We start from the raw sequence: 20,551 nt of genomic DNA, 5'->3' as shown, positions 1-20,551 counted from the left end.
CCAACTAAACTTTAAACAGCATTGATTTTTTTTCCCTTAAAATATTCTTCTTAGAAGAGGAATAAATTATTCTTCTTAAATTTTCATAATTTTAGAACTAAAAAAAAACAACTAATAAGGTGAACGGCAAATCAATCTAAATTTATCCTCATTCATTGTGAAATTATGGAAACAGAATAAAAATTTAAATGCCAAAAGCACGAGAAAAAGCTTCATCACAGTAAAAATGAAATAAAGAAATGAAAACATTTAGAGAAAATATATTAAATTTGTCTCGCTGATGCGCGTCAACTGTCAGTCAACTGTGTGACGCTAAACCATATAATAGATTATAAACCGCTTTTGTTACATTTTTTTTTGAAGTCGTGTGTTGCTTGCCCGTCGCCAACTTAGTAGCGCCCGTCCATCAGGTCCAGGACACACCCGAAGTCGCTATAAGGCCAAAGCTGATCACACGGCCGTTGTCGTCGCTGACCAAGGCCTCCCCGGTCCTCGCTAGACGCTAAACCTGAGCTACTTATCCATTTCCGCCCAGATATAGGATGATCCTGGTGTTATGTATTTAATTTGCATAACGAAACAAAAAATTCTATTAAATATTAGGCATCAATTGCGATCAATTGTTTCACTTTATTCATTGGCAAGGCGCTGCAATATTACTAGCCCATAAATATAATTTGTGTTGTCCATTGCTTGAAGAAAAGCCTTTATTCAAATAAACACAACTTATTTGCTGCATGCCAATGTCGTAGCACACGGGGTAATGACACAGCACACCTGTGGCTGACGCATCATATGTGCATGGTGCACTGAACTAATGTGGAGCGGCGTGCATCTGCTTGAACCATGCAGAAACATAACAAGCGATGAAAGGCTTCAATATATAGAAATATAAGAATATAAGCATACGTTTACATCCCTTTGGAATTTGGATATCATATTTGGGTACCTACAAAGATGAAGCATCGCATTTCTAACTGCTGTGCATAGCTGGTGGTCATTCGTATCGTACTGTAATACAGTAGTTTTCCCGAAAAACGTATTTAAAATGAAGTCAACGGTATAAGAATATTTTGGTCTTGGTTTATTCTAAAAATAATTTCGGAGCAAAATATTTGCATTTTGGTTTTATTATCGCGGATGTCTGTTGGTGTTGGCTGTTGTCGCCCAAGCTCAGCTCAACGGACACGCAGGTCTCGGCGGGCGGATATGGTGGATATGTACGGTGGATACTATATCCGTTCGCGTTCGTTCGCTGGCGTCCACGCCAGCTATATGATGCCGTTATCTCTATATTAATGCCGCCCATGTCGACGTCGCCGTCCCTGCTCTGACTGACTGCGCTGCGCTGCTGACTGCACGTCAACTTCAGCCGGCTTCAGCAATGCGGCTTTAAAACACTATCTGTGTACAAGAAAATTCTTTAAAAAGTGAATAAATATCACAAAAAGGAGGGCTAATTGAATTATTACCTACAGGATATGTTTTTAAAAATTTGCCAATTATGCCAATATCTGGTGAGGTATTTTTGTTTATAAATGGTGTTCCAAAATTCTTGGCTTCAGGGTAGATCAACTGTAGTTCTGTATGAAACTAAACTCAATTACGTTATTAATTAACTTAATCACATCTGCAAATGTATCACCACACATTACCAAATCCATTTTTGGAAGTCCTTGAAGTGGGGGTATTGGATTTCATGATGATCCAAGTCAAAGTATCTTTTATTTGTTTTGACGATACCTGAAAGTTGCCATACAGTAAATTCATGAATGTCATTTCCAGACTGATGGTTCTTCATCCGTTCAACCTGGAAATAAAAAAATAAATTTAGTGATTTCCTTTGGGTTTTGAATGTGTCCCAGCCTAATTAACCAGAAAATTTGTTGAGTATTTTTATGGGCGCCTGGAACGAATGTCGGCGTCGGCCTGCCTTTCGCTTTTGAGAAAATAATAATAAGAAAAAATGCTGTCATTTTAGATGCGCTTTGAATAGTACATGTTTATTCTTATAAGAGAGCAGTTGTATGGAGTGCACAAGGTACCAATTACAGTCTTTTTTATGGTCAAATTGATGTCAAAACAGCATTTTTTTAGAAAATGGATATGTACAATGTTCAGGAGAAAAGTTCTGGACGCCAAAACATCTGATGTCTCATGGGCTGATGTGTAGACAACTGAAATCTCTCTTTTAAATGATTTCTTCTAAATTCTGTAGGTATATTAAAAAGAATGACAAGATCATTTAGCAGTCGCACACAAGAAACGATGTAAAACAAAACAACAAATGTTACCTTTTCTTGTCCTTTTTCTCGCTTTCACCGTTGGCTTTAACCAATTTTCTAAGTTCATTGAATTGGTCGGTTGGTAAATTGAAAAAGTTATTCTCGACTATGTAGGCAGGCGGCCTATTATCGCCAATAAGTTTATTGTCATAGTTTGATAAGCTTTTCTCCACGGCGGAGTTGAAACCATCATCTCCTTCAACCCTTTGGTTATTAGCCAAATCGGCCAAATCAATGTTTTTGACAAGCCCTTCTCCTTTTTGAAGCTGAAAAATAAAATCGAACCACAAATTGAACTCGACAATGTACACGTGAAAGGCAAGATATCAAGTATAGACTTACTTGATTTTTGATAAATTTCAGAAAGTCACCGAATTGGTCGGCTGATAAATCGAAAAAGTAATCCTCGACAATAAAGGGCCTATTATCGCCAACTTTATTGTCATAGTCTGACAAGATTTTCTCAATCGCGGAATTGGCACCAGCAGGCAAATAAGGATGCGGGAACCAATTCAAAGGAGCTCCGTCAACTCCCAGCAGCGACAAAAATAAACAGCAGATGACCAAAACCGAAATCCTATAATTTGTTAACATGAAATTGTCAATAAAATCCTTCGCCTTGTACTAAATAAAAACAATAAAGTAACAAAAAACCTCACCTAATGAGAATCATGTTGCAGACTGTATATGATGTGCTGATATGTTATAAGTAAAACGTTGTGGTAGTGTTGACTGATGAGTAGTGACTACAGCAGAGTTTCGCTGCTCCTTTTATCCTAGCCAAACTCCCAGCAACTGGATGTATACCCATCATCATCAGAGGGGGCGGGTCCCTTGGAGTTCTTAATTACTCTATAGGCTTTAACTATAGTTCATTTACCCTATAGTTGGTTAATATGCTTTGATTTAAACTATTGATGGCCTTATTCATCATAGCTACAGCTTTTGGGCACCTTTTCTCGGAAACAATTTATCTATCCTATGATAGATCTCAATTATAATAGTGCTGGCATTCATTTCAATTCAATAATCCCTTTGGCCGTGACTTTGGGCGAACGGTATTTTAAAAATGATTGTTGATTAACGCTTTATAATCATCCATTGGCGAGAAATGAATTTTCAATTTGATTCATGAAACCTTGTCACATTTCTCATTTCACACCTGCGTTAGCGAAGCATTTTCTAGATGAGGTAGTTTATATTATTACAATCCCTTCGATTCGAAATGTAGTCGGTCAATTATAACTTGAACCTTTAGCGTGAGATCATGCTTGTTGATAAGATCCAAACTTTGGACGACGCGCTCTCCAACTGCGCTCTCCAATTGGTTGTTGCTGCACGAGTGAATCTTCCATGGGCGTTGTCCATGCGCGTGTCGGGTAGACGATGTTCAGGAGGTTAGGAACGTCCAAATTTTGGAAAATTGCAATGCAATTTGGAATCACATCTTTCCCAAATTCCAGCCGAAACCGAATGTAACATGTTTTTACTTATTTTTCGGCATGTCCACTTTGGTGGCTGTTTGTTGATTAGCCAATGTGCCCTTCCCTACTTTCTTGTTAGTGCGTAACTTTGTCTTAGAGTTTGGCAACGATTTCGAAGATTGATTGGGGTCTTCTCTTTAAATTGAACTCGTTTTCCCATTTGACGCTTATAGTGCATGACTCAATCAGCATTATTGTAGCCCAAAATTTCAATTTCAAAAAGTTCTACATCACGTTTAGTAAGCTCACTAGATGGCCTCTTTATTTGTCTGTAACTAAATCCTGTTTACAAAACAGCTGTTTAGCTAGGCGCCAGTTGAATTTGCGGATGACAAGTTGTCGATTCTTTTGATTCTTTGAACGGTGATTGAACTTTAAAGCCTTATAAGAACCGTGAAAAATGTAGTCAGTCTGAATCTCGTAGACACGGAAAGCGCAAGACTGGCTGAGACTTTGCTTTGCTTGTGTCTGTTTGTGTGGCATCTATTTTTAAAAATGCAGAGTGCTGGTCCAGGAATATATTTCCCGTTCTACACAGTATCTATAAGTTGATTCCATGGCCTGCTCACAATCGTTTGCATGGGGGAGGCACAATTATGCTGTCATTTGTCATCACTCGTCAACAAGTGGTAAGTGTTCAATTCCATTTTCCTGAATCGAAAGTAAAGTGTGTGTGATATTTTTATTCTTGACCCTTTTACTTCATTAGTGAAGAGACAAATTCGGTTGGAAATAATTCCATCATCTGCTCGTTTTTTTTCTAGCCAGTTCATATTTCATGTTTTTGACAACTTTCTTGTAAAAATTACCCCCATTTTGACGACGAAATGGTTGGGGTAGTCAATGTTGATTGCGATTTCCTCCTCAAACTAGGATCGAAATCTCTTTCAGCACTCCACCGTTACTATTGGACCATTCGTATTTTTAATGTCAAATCTATTCGATTCAACCATTTTCTTGAATTTTTTTGTTGTGAAAATCATTTGGATTCACGAGAGGGTAGATTCCTTAACCCGATCAGCTTTCTCGACAGTTTTCGCTCCCACGGCGGAAAATAATCCGCTAAAGACGTGTCCTAAGTTTTTCAGATCCGCACAGGATCGCAGTTTTTTTAAAGTCCCTGGGGGGTCCAGGGGGATGGGAATGCCTAATCGAAGTGCCCCATTTGTTCTCGAAACATGACAACGGGTTCCAATGCACAACAGAATGAAACAAACAGCAGCAAATCTGTTGGATATCCAGTTACATGCTTAAAGTAAAATTTGACAGGTGAGTGGGTTCGATATGCTTTCATATTGATACAGACGGGATCGATTTTCTCAGCGGACAAAACATCCAAAAGTATAACCAACTTCTGATTTATTGATGCATTTGTCAACGAACTATCCATTAAGGGTATTACCTGAAGCAGAACGACTATAGCAAGTTAGCAACCAACTGTGATTTTTCGTAGACGCTCAATAATATTTATCCCATGTACGAGAAGGGATCGTGACGAATAGTTTTTATTGGCTGCTTTATTTTCGGTAACTTTTTCAAGGTTTGTGGACTTGACGCTTGCAACACAATTGGTGAAATGTCATGTCAAATCATAATGGCGCCACCACAACTTGTATAGCGACTTTTAGTAATTTAAAAAATTATGTGCCTGTTTTCTTCATCGAATATTTAATTGTATTTCAATCGACTAGTGAATTTCAACCCAGTGGCTGGTCACAACGATTTGATAGATTGAGAGATATCCTCTTCTAAAAGAAAACCATTAAACTGGGTAGCCCAGCTGAAAAACATGATTACGCCGGGTTCCAACAATGGGTAGACCTCCACCCATATGCGATCTCCTTTGACCAAATGTTGCGTCGCCACCATCGCAAAGGTTTCGAATTGAACGTCGGTGGTGCTGATGGAGTCTGCGTGAGCAGCCGCGATGACGTTCCTATAAGGATCATTCCCATTCTTCATCAGACCCACGTTGAAATTGATCCTATACATTGCCTTTGGAAATAACACGGTTCCGGTATAGGAAAAGAAATATTTGCCCGTGACGGGTGCCGTGAATATTCCTGACGATGTGTTCATGGCTCCTCCCACGTTGATTCGTTCGGTGTCGAAGGATATCGGAGTTTTTGATTGATTAAAAACGCTGAAGAGTCTCTGGACGTGGAAGTAAACAGGTTTAGACTTGACGTCCTCGTAACCAATCAACGTTTGGAAGCCTATTTGAAGTGGATGAATTGAAATTGGGGGGGGGGATCAAATTTGATATTTTTAAAAATGTTTGACTTACTCGGATCGCTTGTTGTTTTACAAAAATCGCAGAAAACAGATTCCATTGATTTAGCGCCTATGATGGAGTAGATTCCGCTAGAAGTGTGTCCGTTGGTCTTGATATCGGCACAGGATCGCGGAATTTTGGAAGTTGTTTGCCTCAGAATAGCGTCACTCGTTCCGACTGGTGTGCTGCGGTCTATTTCAGACACATCAAACCTTATTGGGTTATTTCGCTGCTGGGCAAGTAGAAGGGATTCCAGTTTGAGTTCCAGCACCCCCAATCGCCTATTCTTTTCAGCCAAAAGTCTCTTCATTTCGATATCATTGGCATTCTTGAACCCATATTTTAAAACAACAAAAAACCAATGAAAAAGTAAACAATTATTTCTAACTAGTATAACTAGCCAATATGAAATAAACTTACGTAGTTGTCTTTTAGCTGTTGAAGTTGTTCTTCCAAAGGGAGGCTGGCAGAGGCGCTAGTCGACCAACAAGTTAAAACCAACACCATACTTAATAATGCTGCGGAGGTTAATCGAACCATCATGATTAGCTACCGGTGTGTTTACGAGTCTGCCGTTTCATTAGAAATCCACCGCTTTTTTATGTCAGTCATTGTCTACATCCACACATCGATTTATTGTTTGTGCAGTTGTAACATTCGTGTTGCACATAGCAACTCGTTTGCTCAGCATTTATGTGTAAACGAGATAAGTTCTGTTGCCCAGTTGGCGATCTAATTAACAGCATCATGTGCACTTGTGCAATATTTAATTAAAAATGGCCACAGCTGTGTGTGAGGAGCTGTTGTACTGCACAGATATTAATGATTGTGGGAAGTATATGTCTACATGAATAAGTTTAACGAACTTTGCTGAAGTTCAAACCAAAGCAGTTAATTAATTTAATTTAATATCTCTTATTTAAAGTTTACGTTAACCACAAAGCATCATAGGACATTTGCGGAGATGGTGAATGGCGTCGAAGAAGTTTCCCTCGAGTCCCTCCTCTGTCGTCGACTCGTCATGTTTACATTTCGCGTGTGAGCGCGTGAACGTCATCACCGAGGACGTCCTTCTTCCATTTCGCCAGAATATCACATGGATGTAATTTTTGAAACAAATAGCAATAGACAAATAATAAAGATGGATAATTCAATCGTATTTCATTATCTGTCACCACCACCTCCTCCACCAGTCACGCTAACGTTCACATATAACCATGGTATAACGGTAGAATAGTTGCAAACGTTTAAGAGGAACGGTGTAATAATTCAAATTAAGTCTTATTCTTATTCAAATTATTATTAGTGGCATGTAAAAAAATAGATGAAGCCTTTTCCGTACGTCCAATGTTGCAAACAACTAATTTCAAATGAAGTTTCCATTTATATAATCTAGTTTTCATTGCAGAAATATCAACCTGAGACATTTCAGAGTGACAAGTCAAAATGGGAAAAATGTATTGCGCAATAGTTGGACGTCACGTGACACTATACTCCGGACTCCGGTTCTTTAAGAGCATATTTAATTAATTTAAATTAATGCCATTGACTTGAATGTACTTGAACAATATTGTTTAAAAGAAGATCTTAAGTTTCGATTGATATAATCTAGTTTTCTTTGCAGAAATATTAAAAACTGTGGGACGTTTCAGCGTAACAGCCAATAGTCAAAATGGGAAAAATGTTGCGCAAAATTTCTATACTGCGCATTAGTTTTATTGCGCAATAGTACGACGTCACGTGACATGCCCTATACTCCGGACCTTTAAGTGCATATTTAATTAATTTAAAATAATGCAATTGACTTGAATATAATTGAACAATATTCTTTAAAAGAAGATCTTTGATTTAAAAAAACTATTAATCATTTTTACGGTAAAATTTGTTTTGAAATTAAAGTTAAAAGGATCAAAAGTTGATTGCAAACGCCGCTTCAGACGTCGACTTCTATAAAGCCTCGATGATCCTGCCCAAAAAATTATTCGATAGTTTTATCAACCTACTGCTGAATTCAAATTCAAACTCTACTACGCTCTACTATACATCTGAATGATGGAATATCTTCTAGTTTGCTTTTTCGTATATGTGTGGACCATGATTCTTTTTCACGAAAGTGAAAAAGATGAGTCTAATTACCCGACCCCGGACATCAAGTCCGTTACCGAATTACCAGATGCCAAATTGGCCAACCAGGATCAAACTACCAAAATGAAACCTGGAACCCGATATCGTTCAGTACTGAAAACACCATCTGTCAGGCTGAATCGCTTCAATTGCAACACGTCTCTGCCGTCCATACCAGAGAACCAAGACGGGGAGGATTGCGCTGCCGAAGTTGCAAAATTGTCGGCCGAATTGAAGACAACAAGGTACGAGTTGGAACAACAACAGCAACTGGCCCTATCACTACAACTATTACCAGACCAGAATAAAATCGAACTCATTTCCGTGAGAAAATCGCTGTCGGAAGTGACCACAACTAACGACAAACTTCAACGCCACCTGTCTTGTCTTACGGCAGAAAAGAAACAACTCCTAGAACAACTTGAGCAGAATAAGATCACGACCGTTGATGCAATTGAAAAGGTTACAAAGTCATACGAACAGCAGATGACGCAATTGCGTAACGAATTTACGGCCACCCACCAAACCGTAAAGCCGTTAACAATGGAAGTTGGATGCGGATGTGTTGTTGAGGTAGCAAATAACTCCACACAGACCGGCCAGTCAATGACGAAAGAAGTTGGATGTGGAACTGAAGAACTTGAGCAGCACGTGACCAAAGATGATGAAGACTATGGCTTCGAACTGGACATGAAGATTATGGAAGGCAATAAGAACCGTCGTCATTCATTTTATATCCCAGCCCGGGATGAGCGAACCAAATCACCCGTCCATCAGCAAGTCGCTTTGAAACCGCAAGTCTATTTCCCAGTCAGCGACATAAGGTACAAGAACAAACCGATAAGTGGCTATGTGGTCAACCCGGATGGATCTACCGTCACGTATGGCGATGCCTTGAAATCAACGAACGAGCCCAGCACGGTGGATCTACAACCCACTCAAAAAACGGAGGACAAGGTGAGGAAACCCGCCCAGGACGACTCCCGCACCATCATCAGTGGCCCAGTAAAGACGGAACAAGAACTCGTCGTCGTGTCCAGTCCCATTGAGGAAAAATCTCTCCCTGGCAACAGACTTTTACTCAAAAACATCCAAGGTGGCGATTATGGACGGATTGTTGGAAGCGGAGGATCAAACATCCATCGCATTGAAACAGAATACCAAATCGTCGTGAGTATCAAAGGAGCAGTCGACGGCACCTATAAACTGATGATTTCCGGAAACAGTGAGGAGATGCGCAAAGCGGCCGCCGAAGACATCTTACGCGGATTAACAGTCATTACGGAATGTTCAAACTTTCAACTGTTTAAAAGAATTAAAAACTACAGGCTGTACGAAATTGGAAGAGAGCACTTCGTAAGAATCAATCGTACGTTGGCCTCTGACGGCATCAGCGGTAAGATGACCATCATCGGGAGACTGAGTAGCTGCCAATCGGCTTACGCGGAACTGTTGGCCGAAGTCAACGTCTCGTCAATTCAACAAAAAAAAGGACCTAAGTAAAGGAAAATCACGATACAATTAAAATGCCCCCCCCCTACCAAAAAAAAACAAACAAAACAAAACAAAAAAAAAAAAAAAAATTACTCTTTTTTATGTGCTCATTATGTCTTTATGTCTTTTGTCTTATTCTTCATCTTTCCCCTTAAATCTTTCCCTTCATCCTTTTTTTCTTCTTCATCTTTTTCGTCATCTTCTTCTTTCATAAATTGGGTCGGGTATTGGTAGTTTCATCCGACAAAACTTTAAATTCGACACCCATTTGATGCACCTTCGACATATGGCAACTTCTTCCACAATGGTGCGAGAATACGTCGACACAGTGTATGCTTAAGTACTTCGACAATTAGTTTTTAAGTTTAGGTTAAGGTAGTTAAGGTTAGGTTAGATTAGGTTAGGTCGAAGTATCTACGCTATATATCTGTTGTCGAAATATTTTCGCACCATTGTGGAAATATAGTTGCTAGCTGTTGAAGGCGCGTTAAATGGGTGTCGAATTTAAGTTTTGTTGGATCAACATTGTCAATATCACGACCCGATTTCTTTTCTTTTTGTTTCACCTTCTTTATTCTCATTTCCTTCTCTTCCTTAGCTTCCTTCGTGTCAATGAATGGAGTGTGAATTTGAAGAATGTGTGTCAAGTTGTGTGTGCGTGATTTGTATGAATGTCTCAATAAAATTTCTTAAACCAAAACTATACCATCATCATTTGTTTGTCTTTTTATTATTTAACATTTTTTAGCAAGTAATACTAACTCAACAGTAATTTATAAGTTATAAGGCATTTCACATTGAACATAATTAAATTCGTTTTCTACTTTGGGGGTGCCTGTTATAAATTTCAGATAAACAGAATAAACGACGATTGGGTGAGGGAATTGAAATGTTCAAACGACTTTGACAAAAAAACGAGGTTCAGATTATAAGAAGATCCATCAATTAAATAAGTAAATTCCGATAAAGATAAACTCAGAAATTAATAAACCAAATGCAACTCCCAACTTGCAAACCAACTTTCAAGTTTCATTGACTTGTTCTTCTTCATTTTAAAATTTTTCACTCTCGTGTGATTTAGCAGACGAACCAACAGGATCCAATAGGAAATTAGGAACCCTCTATCTTTTACACAACGTCCAGCCAAAAAGCGGAGGATATTAAAACAAAAATTAAATATTTCTGTAAAATAATTTATTATAAGTTTAATTGGAGGCGAAGGTTGGATAAATCACCCGGCACCACAGATCACACCAATTATGCGCAGCCAATTAATTCTGTGTTTGAAACGAAATATTTCTAGTAAATAGTAAGAAAACAATAAAAAATGACTAGGACCTTCGCTAATCGCTATTATTATTTTTTTAGTTAGGAAACGGAAAAAATTTATTTTCCCGATAGGGATTTATCGGCAAACGACCCTGTCCTCCCACCCCCACCCGACCCCACTCTACCCACCTCCCACTCAGGACGGGGGGACGACGTCTCTCTCTTTCTTCTACGGCTCGATAGCTGTTTTCGGGGTTTTTTACTCGATTTCTCTCTGGGAGGTGGCGCTGTTCCTCTCGGAGAGATAGGGAAACGATTTTCGTTTGGGGGGTTCCATTGTTCTTTTATGCGATTTGCGGGGGTTTTCGTCACGGTATTCAAATTGTGACCGTCTTGTAGAGGGGATGCTATTACATTGCAACGTCGTGATCCCGCTTTGATTGAGATAATGGGGTCGGTGTGATTTAAATGTAAAAAAGAATCGCTTATTTTTAGTTAGTTTTTCTCCCGACAGGTGGTTCTGACGCCAATCCATAATTCAAGGCCGACGAACTTCAACGCGGCCTTGGATTGGATTGAAAAACAAAACAAAAACAAAACAAGGCTGGCTGCTAATCAATCAACTGAATCAAGGCAAGTTTAAAGAAAAATGTAGTCAAATTTTAAATAATGTAGGTAGTATAATCCTTTGATTGTAAATTATTTTCCCTACTACGTAAAGCTGGTACAATAGCCGTACGGTTTTTTATATACCGAAGAGCATTCATTCATCATGGAGTCCAGGTATAATTAATTAAATTCTGTTGGTCTCTTATTGAAATAAAATTGTCCTTACTTAACGAAATTCAACTTTGGATATATCAAAGGATGATTTACGATGTGATGGTAGAACAATGCTGGATTACCACCCTATAATTCTTGAAACTACATTAGTTTCCAATGCCAGTGGATCGGCAAGGCTGAGACTTGCAAACTCAACAACATCTGGAAAATGAAATTTGCAAATTCCTACAAAGATCCTATGCTTCAGGTGATACAATTAATTTATGTCAACTTTCTTTATTGACACGACAGCAACATTGGGTCTTGTATGTTGACATATTGATATAGCTGATGTGATATTTCCACCAGTCCTGATGTATCAACACTGGTGCAGAGTCTACGACAAGCCTTGGCCCTTGAAGCTAAATTCCAACCAAAGCTTCAACTTCTGTCAACACTCAACAGCCAGCAATACAGGAGTAAGTATTCTGTAATGCTTCTTCTATTGAGAATACAAACTAATTTGTAATTTGTTGTTTGTGTTTTAGGAAAGCGGTGAAATTATGTGTGCAATGAGGGATGGAGCTGCTCATGTTCTTCGCTGCATGAAAGTCTGGTATGATCTTCCTTATGCAGTTCTTCTGGATGCTCTCAACATGATGGACTGGTTCATGAGCCGCATGAAAGCACTCCTAAACACCTCTCATGCATAGCAATCAGCTCCTTCCATCTAGCAGCTTGCCAATGGGTGGAGAGGATTAAACAGAACAACATTGAGGTATCTTCCATTCAGAGTCCATTGTAGGTATGTTGACAGTTTTAATTGGCTAGTATTCAGGTTGTCTAATAAATTTTAATTAATAGATTGTTCCTGAACCTCAATATCTGGTAACGATATCTTAATGTAAATGTACCGCCGGAGACATCAACCGGATGGAAAAAATTGTCTAAGCCAAGTTAGCTTGTCTACCCCAAGAAGAACCGGTCACGACCTTAAAATTCCTCAACCTGTATCACTCACTTCTCTCGACGACTTTACCTGCCGCTCTTCAGCAAGACCTTCTTATTCTTTCATGCAAGCAGGAGACCATTTGCTGTGACGCAAAATAATGCTGCCTTTCCCTCATCTCTTTTGGCTTTCGTCCTACTGTTTGTCGAAATGAAGTGTCACCAGCCGGCCATCGAGGTTATTATCAGAGACGTTTTACTAGAACTTCAGCGACTTGTTCAGGTATTTAGTGGTTGTGCTTGTTTGTTGATTCCAATTTTGTAATGCTGATATTTTACCTCTAGGTCAAAGATGACTAGTTGAAGGAGTGTATAAGAATGGTCACTTCGGAAATGGCACCTTACGATGGCTATGCCCAAAGCAATCCGTCTCATCGTCAACGACTTACCTGGAAGTTGTCCTTTTTCTACTATTTCTTTGCCTTCTAAACCATTTATAATAAGTTTTGCCTTTAGTAAAGCAAAATGCCTAGCTTTTTCTAGTCCTATACCACTTACTTGTTGAGCCTGTGTAAATTCGGGTCTCAGTGATATATGATTACCACTCTTAACAAGAAAACTATATATTTCTTTACTCACTACATCAGAAGTTTCTCCAAGTGTGCGGTCGAAAATTTTAGTCGAAATTCCCTTCATAGATAAGAGAAATAAAGCCGTAATTTCATCCTATAAACGTTCAATTAATCTATCAAAAATCTTATCTTGTTTAGGGTGGTTATTAACCTTATATGTTATTTATATAAATTTAAATACTATAAATAATGGTTCGAAATTAACTGAAAAAAGCAACAAGACTTCTGTATAATTTTACATAATTTCGATGTTACGTCATGACGTCATACGTCGAGTATGACTGGATAACCACCCGAATCAGTAAGTATCGGCTTTGACCTATTCATGAACTTATGTAGCCCACAATTATAAAAGCAAAATCTCCTGTCCTATTTACAATAAATGCTTGAATTGCCGCTTTATTTGCCGTTTCTTTTTTATACCAAAAGCACTTTAATTCAGACAACGGGCGATGGTAGAGAAATTATATAGTCAACCTAGGTTACGAAGAGATAAGTAAAGGTGAACTCTTGGAAGATTTATATCATCGCTTAAATGTTATTTCTCTAAAAGTTCCATCTTTAAGAATATCATAGCTGATGTCTTACAACTGTCAATTTTCCTAACTGCAGTAATCATTTTAATACCAGAAAAGCTGCAGCATTTTTCTTTTGGTGTTGGAACTACTAGGAAATGGTTTCCAATCTGAAAGTGAAAACTTAGTATTATTAGACTATTTATTTCAAATTTAAAGTTTTAACCTACAAACCTTCATCAAAGTCAGTACACAAGGAATGTTCTCTGTGTTTAGTCTCTTGGTATCATAAGGATCATCTGAGAGCTCCACATCAGGTTGATATCCGTCCATGGTTGCTATTTTAATAGATGGAATTTGTGTTGCAAAAAAAGAGCCGATTTCTCAGCCAATGACACTGCATCATAAGGGTTCCCTCCACATTCAAGAATCTATTTTAATGCCATTAAAATGTTTCATGAGAATTTGTTGATTGGTGGAAATATCACATCAGCTATACCAATATGTCAACATACATGACCCAACATTGCTGTGTCGTGTCAATAAAGAAAGTTGTCACACCCCATACTTTCGAGTCAAACTCGCGCGTGGGTTTTTAATTTTTGGGGCAGATTCATTTCGGTTAGCAATTTTTTTTTTCCGTTCCTATTGTTATGGGCTTTTTTTTATTCCCTATAAAACGATTAATCGAACAAAAACATCGAACCCAAAGCTAAAAAGACACAAACTCCGCAAAAAAAAACCCTATCGGGAAACTCGCGCGCGAAGCAAGGGATCGGCATTTTGCAAATAGTTTCTCCTTTTTATCTTCTTCTGTATTTAGTGTCATCTCTGAATCCCAGATGGTATTGTAAAGTAACTCCCAAAAGCAACACTAGATAGAGCTTTTGACAATTCTCGTCGTCGTCTGCTTTTTTTATTGTTCTCGTGGTTTGTCTTCCACATGGCCTTTTCTTCTTCGTAGTTTCAGTTTTTTACTTGTCAAGGTGCAGTTATTACAGATTTTATAAGTATTTTCAAGTGAAAAAAAGGGAGCAAGGATGGAGGATCATGTTGAGGACAAGAAAAAGGCTCACCGGGAACGCCGTGCTGGTACATAACTTTTCTGAATACAGTATTTGAAGATTAAAACATTTAACGATGGTAAAAATTTGTAGGGCGCAAAGCGGACAAGAAAAAAGTCAAGGATCCGCACGTTCAAGAAATGGATGCTCGTCAGCGCAACCCCAAAGCTTTTGCTATCCAGTCAGTAGCCAAGGCTCAGAAACGTTTTCACAGGTAAATCGCTTGGTTCATCAAAAATCAATCAAAGCTTGCATGAAGTCTCTTTCAGAGCCAACAACATTTTTGTTCCCTCGTTGTTAACAATTTCAATTTTTTTCAGGGCCCAAGATTTGGAAACGAAAAAGCAGCATATTCCATTAGTAGACAGGACTCCATTAGAACCCCCACCGATCATGGTAGCCATTGTTGGCCCACCCAAAGTTGGAAAAACCACTCTACTCCAAGCTCTAATAAAAAACTTTACACGACAGAATATCACATCCATACAGGGGCCCGTAACCATCGTCACGGGTAATGCGTTATCCGTTAATTTTTACAATATTGAATCTAAAACTTATCATTTTTCTTGAAAAATCTAGGTAAAAAACGAAGGGTGACTTTTATGGAATGCAATAACGACATCAACTCAATGATAGACATCGCGAAAGTGGCTGACCTTGTTCTGCTTTTGACTGATGCTTCGTTTGGCTTCGAAATGGAAATTTTTGAATTTCTCAACATCTGTCAGGTAAGATTTACTGAAGCATACTCCTTGTGTTCAAAATTTATGATCTCGAACGATTACCAGGTGCATGGATTCCCCCGAGTAATGGGCGTTCTGACTCATCTGGACATGTTCAAGAATAACAAACAACTGAAAAAAACTAAAAAAGTTTTGAAGCACAGATTTTGGACAGAAGTTTACCAGGGAGCGAAATTGTTTTACCTTTCTGGTCAACTCCACGGAACCTACCCTAAAAACGAGATCAAGAACCTCGGCCGCTTTATCTCTGTCATGAAATTCCGACCTCTGTTGTGGAGATCGACTCATCCTTACGTCTTGGTGGACCGATTGGAAGACATGACACCTCCCAGTCGATTACATGAGAATCCCAAATGCAATCGGGACATCTGCCTTTACGGTTTCGTGCGTGGTGTCCACTTGAGAAATCACTGCCCCATCCACATCCCAGGCTGTGGTGATTTCCGCCTTAAAGATGTTTCTTTTCTTCCTGATCCTTGCCCTTTACCGGATAAATTGAAAAAACGTTCGCTTGTCGAAAAAGAGAAGCTGATCTATGCCCCCATGTCTGGGGTGGGCGGTATCATCTACGACAAGGATTCCATCTACATTGAGCTTGGCGGCAGTCACTCGCACTCCAAAAAGGATGACCCTACAAATCCTAAATCAGAGATGATCTCGTCGCTGATGAAGTTGCAAAGGACGCTGGATGTACAGATGTCTGAATCAAGAGTAGAAGGACCTACTCTGACTCGGGCGGATGACGAAGACGAGGAACTACTAGACGATGAGCTACCGGACGACGAGTAAGTTGGATTGAATGGAATTTAAAAGATATTCATATAATTAACGCGTACTTTTATTTCGCAGTGAAGTGGCGGATGGTAAACCTCGCGAGGAAATCGTTCATGATGAAGTTTCTGGGAGGACGAGAAGAAGGGCTGTTTTTAATGACAATCTCGACGATGAAATTGGTGACGATGATGACGACGAGGAGGATGAAGAGGATCAACTGGACGATGAAGAAGATTTTGAGGAAATTAAATTACACCCCATCAATTCTAAGGTAATAGTGATTTCATTTTGTCGAGCTTGAAGTAGAGAAATTTATTTCATTTGTAATTCTAGGACAAAGAAGAAAAGTTGGTCTACGAAGTCTCTGAAGAAGAAGATGACGAACTGCCGTCCGTCAATCCCAACGTGACTAGCAATGACAAATTAAGCGCTACAGCCAAATTACGCCGACAGCTTGCCGACTTTCTCGACGAGGACGAGAGCGATGGAGAAAGTGACGAAGACGATGAAATGCAGACCATTATTGAAGAAAAGGTGGAAGGCGTTGAGGGACAATTTCGACGAGGCTCCGTCTTGTACGATCTCAACGACGCCACAGATGAAGTCGATGAAACTAAAGAACCTGCTCGAAAGAAAACCAAAACTGCCAAGAAGAAACCAATCGACAAGGATATGGAGGTCCACCAAAAAATCAAATCCACTTTAAAGGCTTTGGAGAAGCCGATTCCGATTAGCAAGAAATCACGCGAAGCACAAGAGTCGATGGAAGTGGATATGGAAGAGGAGGAAGACGAATCGGAAGACGACGACATCGACTTGAAATGGAAAGACAACCTGGCACAAAAGGCTTCCGAAGCTTTTTACCAACGACAGACAGGAAAGGGAAATCTGCGAAAATTAGTTTACGGTCCGGATATCACAGAAGAGAAGAGTAGCGATGAATCGGATGTTGACGACGAAGAGGAAGGTGGGCGGCTGGGCGGTTTGTTCAAGGTTGCGTCAGACAAACGACGTTCGACTCAAAACATTCTGAGCACCAAGGATCACGTGGATAGTTCCCATTTCCACGTTGACAAGATGCAGGACTGGACCAAGGCGGACGTGCTCGACAGTATCCGCGATTGCTTCGTGACGGGCAAATGGAAAGAGAATGAAGACGCTGAGGAACTGCTGGCAATGGATGATCTCGACGACATGAACTCTGAAGGCGATTTCGAAGACCTGGAAACTGGAGAGGTGTCCCAAGCGGACAAGAAAAGCGGTGCCGAGAATAAAGATGAGTCGCCAGAAGACGAACGCAAAAGGCTGATTGAAAAGAAACGGAAACTCAAGGAACAATTCAACTCCGAGTATGACGAAGGCGGGTCCAAGAAAACCAAAACTTATTACGACGATCTCAAAGAAGAGATGGATCAACAGGCCCAGCTCAACAAAAGTGAGTTTGATGGCATGGATGACGAAACCCGGATCCAGTACGAAGGCTACAGACCAGGAATGTACGTCCGGATGGAAGTTGCAGATGTTCCCTGCGAGTTGTTGACGAATTTCAACCCTATCTATCCCTTGATCGTTGGAGCTTTGCTGCCCGGCGAGGAGAACATTGGATTTGTTCAGGTAATATTTTATTTCGGTTTTATTCCGTATATGTGCTGTTGTAGAGATTTATTTTAATTTCTTATTTCTACAAACAGGCTCGTCTGAAGAAACATAGGTGGCAGCGACGTATCCTAAAAACGAGGGATCCGCTGATCCTCTCGTTGGGCTGGCGCCGATTTCAAACCATTCCGCTTTACTCGATCCACGATCACAATGGACGTCACAGACAGCTCAAATACACACCAGAGCATATGCACTGTACAGCTTCGTTTTGGGGTCCATTGACACCTCAAGGCACAGGTCTGCTGGCCGTTCAGTCCGTCTCTCAAGTTCAGGTACAAATCCCTTAATTAATTGAAATTTGTTCCAAAGTAATTTTTTAATTTTGATTTTTGTTTTTCTTGCTTTGGCATAGTCTGGATTTAGGATATCAGCGACGGGCACGATTCTCGATTTGGACAAGTCGACTCAGATTGTCAAGAAACTCAAATTAGTCGGTACGCCGTTCCAGATTTACCGCAAAACGGCCTTTATCGAGGGCATGTTCTCGTCGACCCTGGAAGTGGCCAAATTCGAGGGAGCATCGATCCGCACCGTTTCTGGCATCCGTGGTCAGATTAAAAAAGCCATCCGCAGTCCGGAAGGATCGTTCCGTGCCACTTTTGAAGACAAAATCAAACTTAGCGGTAAATATGCCGAAATTTGTATTTTAAAGTTTGACCTAACTAAATAACACACTCTGTGGATGTACGTAGACATCGTTTTTGTGAGGACTTGGTTCCGCGTGGATGTTCCGGAATTTTACACACCCGTAACCTCTCTGCTCTTACCTCTCGACGCCAAGAATACCTGGTTAGGAATGAAGACGTTGGGCCAAATCAAACGTGAACGAAACATCAAGAACGAGGTATTTCGAAACAGGATCAACAGATAATTCTTTTTTATTTCTCTCTAATTCTTTCTCGTTCTTCTTTCTAATTTCAAAGGCGAACACGGACAGCATGTACACGCCGATTGAACGGAAACCTCACGTCAAACAACCGCTGGTGATTCCACGGGCCCTTCAAAGTGCACTGCCTTACATTAATCGGCCCAAAGTCAAGAAGGCCGACCATGCACCAGGTACCATCGAAGCCGTTAGAGCTCAGCGTCCCGCTGTGGTGCTGGAGCCTCGAGAACAGAAGGTGGCCAAACTGATGGCCATGCTCAAGACCCGCTACGACGACAGGAAAGATCGACTCCACGTCGAGGCTGTGGAACGACTGGCTGCTCATCGTACTGTAGTCCAAGCCGAAGCAGAAAGAAAAGTAAGTTTCATTGCTTTCCATTTCTTTCGTTTGACGTCAACTCATTCACAACGTTTGTCATTTGCGTGCGTGTTTGTTTATTAGATGTCGAAGCAGAAGGAAGCCCGGCAGTCCGTGTCGCGACTGTTGAGTCGAGCTGAAGCTATCAAAGAAGCGAAAGCACGAAGAAGAGGAGGTGCAGGAGGTGGAGATGAAGGCGGAAGGGGAGGAAGAGGTAGGGGGCGTGGAAGGGGTCGAGGAGGTAGGAGGTAGTGATGACGTCCTGATATTTGCTATGTCAGTATGCCCCCCCCCCCCCGTCAATTGTGTGTGACTCTTGTCTACATGGAAAAGTGACAAACGGAATACACTTTCAACTTCCGACTATCTGTGGTCATATATTTTATTAACTGTCTTAATTTTAACATACCTTTCAGTAATTTATGATTTTTAACGCAACGTGAAAAGAACAGAGTCTCTACTTGTACTAATGTGTGCATCTATATTATGAAGAACCCATCATGGGCGAGAAGACACCAAGCCTGGATTACGTCCCTTCCAATGGCAATCTCATTTCTTTCCCTGTCATCGTTTTTCGTCCCTCGAGCCGCCATCACGTGTGAGACCATCAAATTCATGTAAGGAGCGATCCATTCGAATTTTTAACTCTGAATTTTTTTCCGATTTTTTCCTTGTTAGAAACATTAAAAAAAAATTTGGTGGGGGTATATATAAATTTGAGAAAAATATTATGGTGAAGTTCTTTGAAACTGTATATATTGGCGATGGTGAGAAGGTTCTACTCGTTCTACTTAAGGTCCAAATGGTAATAATTGGCATTTGATTACATTCTCGCTCTTCTGCAAACAACTGCAGTTCATTCAATTCGACATAACCAAGTATTACTCATCTTTTAGTTCTCTTTTACTGACTTAATAGAAATTCTTCGCTTCATTCAATAACAGAAATCGGCTGCGCATAATTGGTGGGCTGATTTATCAGACATCTGAATCTGAACCCACAAAAGGAAAAGACGGCTTTAAATAGTTCTTGTGAAAATAATTGATGTTAGGAACCCCCACCCGACTCTCTTGGTATAAACATTCCCTTCTGATCGAGTTTCATTAATTTATTAAACTAACAGTTGCGTCGTATTACCGCCCACCGGTCCACCCTCTTTTTTCGGTTTGGGGTAATAAGCAAGACGAAACACGAGAAAGAGAATGTTGCCAGCATGTCGGCGTTAAAGATCCAACTTGCGTAGTAGGCGAGGCCGGGACCCGGAAAACTCTCAGCGCGT

General features: G+C 40.1%; 3 protein-coding genes and 3 long non-coding RNA genes across 9 annotated transcripts; 3 read left to right on the top strand and 3 right to left on the bottom strand.

The window, feature by feature from the left end:
* Positions 1–1,991: 1,991 nt before the first annotated feature.
* On the bottom strand, positions 1,992–3,037 carry LOC124193669. The gene is made up of 4 exons (XM_046587589.1): positions 2,945–3,037; positions 2,628–2,862; positions 2,295–2,551; positions 1,992–2,212 (listed from the first exon to the last, which is right to left on the bottom strand). The coding sequence occupies exons 1-4, from the start codon at positions 2,956–2,958 to the stop codon at positions 2,206–2,208; spliced, it is 513 nt and encodes a 170-aa protein (XP_046443545.1). The 5' UTR covers positions 2,959–3,037; the 3' UTR covers positions 1,992–2,205.
* Positions 3,038–4,159: 1,122 nt separating this feature from the next.
* LOC124193651 lies at positions 4,160–7,198 on the top strand. The gene is made up of 2 exons (XR_006874384.1): positions 4,160–4,398; positions 6,970–7,198. It is a non-coding gene; the product is annotated as an uncharacterized LOC124193651 (long non-coding RNA).
* LOC124193650 lies at positions 5,421–6,637 on the bottom strand. The gene is made up of 3 exons (XM_046587571.1): positions 6,465–6,637; positions 6,057–6,372; positions 5,421–5,985 (listed from the first exon to the last, which is right to left on the bottom strand). Exons 1-3 carry the CDS (start codon positions 6,585–6,587, stop codon positions 5,483–5,485), a joined length of 942 nt encoding a protein of 313 aa, XP_046443527.1. The 5' UTR covers positions 6,588–6,637; the 3' UTR covers positions 5,421–5,482.
* Positions 7,199–11,154: 3,956 nt separating the features above from the next.
* On the top strand, positions 11,155–13,675 carry LOC124193730. 4 transcript variants are annotated; one of them, XR_006874422.1, is made up of 7 exons: positions 11,370–11,384; positions 11,446–11,714; positions 11,798–11,961; positions 12,042–12,172; positions 12,242–12,498; positions 12,558–12,924; positions 12,987–13,675. It is a non-coding gene; the product is annotated as an uncharacterized LOC124193730 (long non-coding RNA). The 4 variants fall into 4 exon arrangements; XR_006874423.1 differs by having other exon boundaries at positions 11,155–11,714; positions 12,063–12,172; XR_006874420.1 differs by having other exon boundaries at positions 11,155–11,714; positions 12,242–12,494.
* LOC124193731 lies at positions 13,646–14,557 on the bottom strand. Its single transcript, XR_006874424.1, has 3 exons — positions 14,288–14,557; positions 14,023–14,219; positions 13,646–13,958 (listed from the first exon to the last, which is right to left on the bottom strand). It is a non-coding gene; the product is annotated as an uncharacterized LOC124193731 (long non-coding RNA).
* Positions 14,558–14,669: 112 nt separating this feature from the next.
* Positions 14,670–19,638, top strand: LOC124193306 (ribosome biogenesis protein BMS1 homolog). The gene is made up of 12 exons (XM_046587066.1): positions 14,670–14,880; positions 14,946–15,066; positions 15,173–15,363; positions 15,432–15,580; positions 15,641–16,380; positions 16,445–16,640; positions 16,703–17,983; positions 18,061–18,300; positions 18,381–18,651; positions 18,721–18,872; positions 18,952–19,272; positions 19,357–19,638. The coding sequence occupies exons 1-12, from the start codon at positions 14,829–14,831 to the stop codon at positions 19,522–19,524; spliced, it is 3,882 nt and encodes a 1,293-aa protein (XP_046443022.1). The 5' UTR covers positions 14,670–14,828; the 3' UTR covers positions 19,525–19,638.
* Positions 19,639–20,551: the final 913 nt, after the last annotated feature.

This window comes from Daphnia pulex, chromosome 5, assembly GCF_021134715.1.
Source record: "Daphnia pulex isolate KAP4 chromosome 5, ASM2113471v1".
Classification (NCBI taxonomy): Eukaryota; Metazoa; Arthropoda; class Branchiopoda; order Diplostraca; family Daphniidae; genus Daphnia; species Daphnia pulex.
The sequence above is the reverse complement of the archived record's forward strand: the minus strand, read 5'-3'. Positions and strand labels throughout refer to the sequence as shown.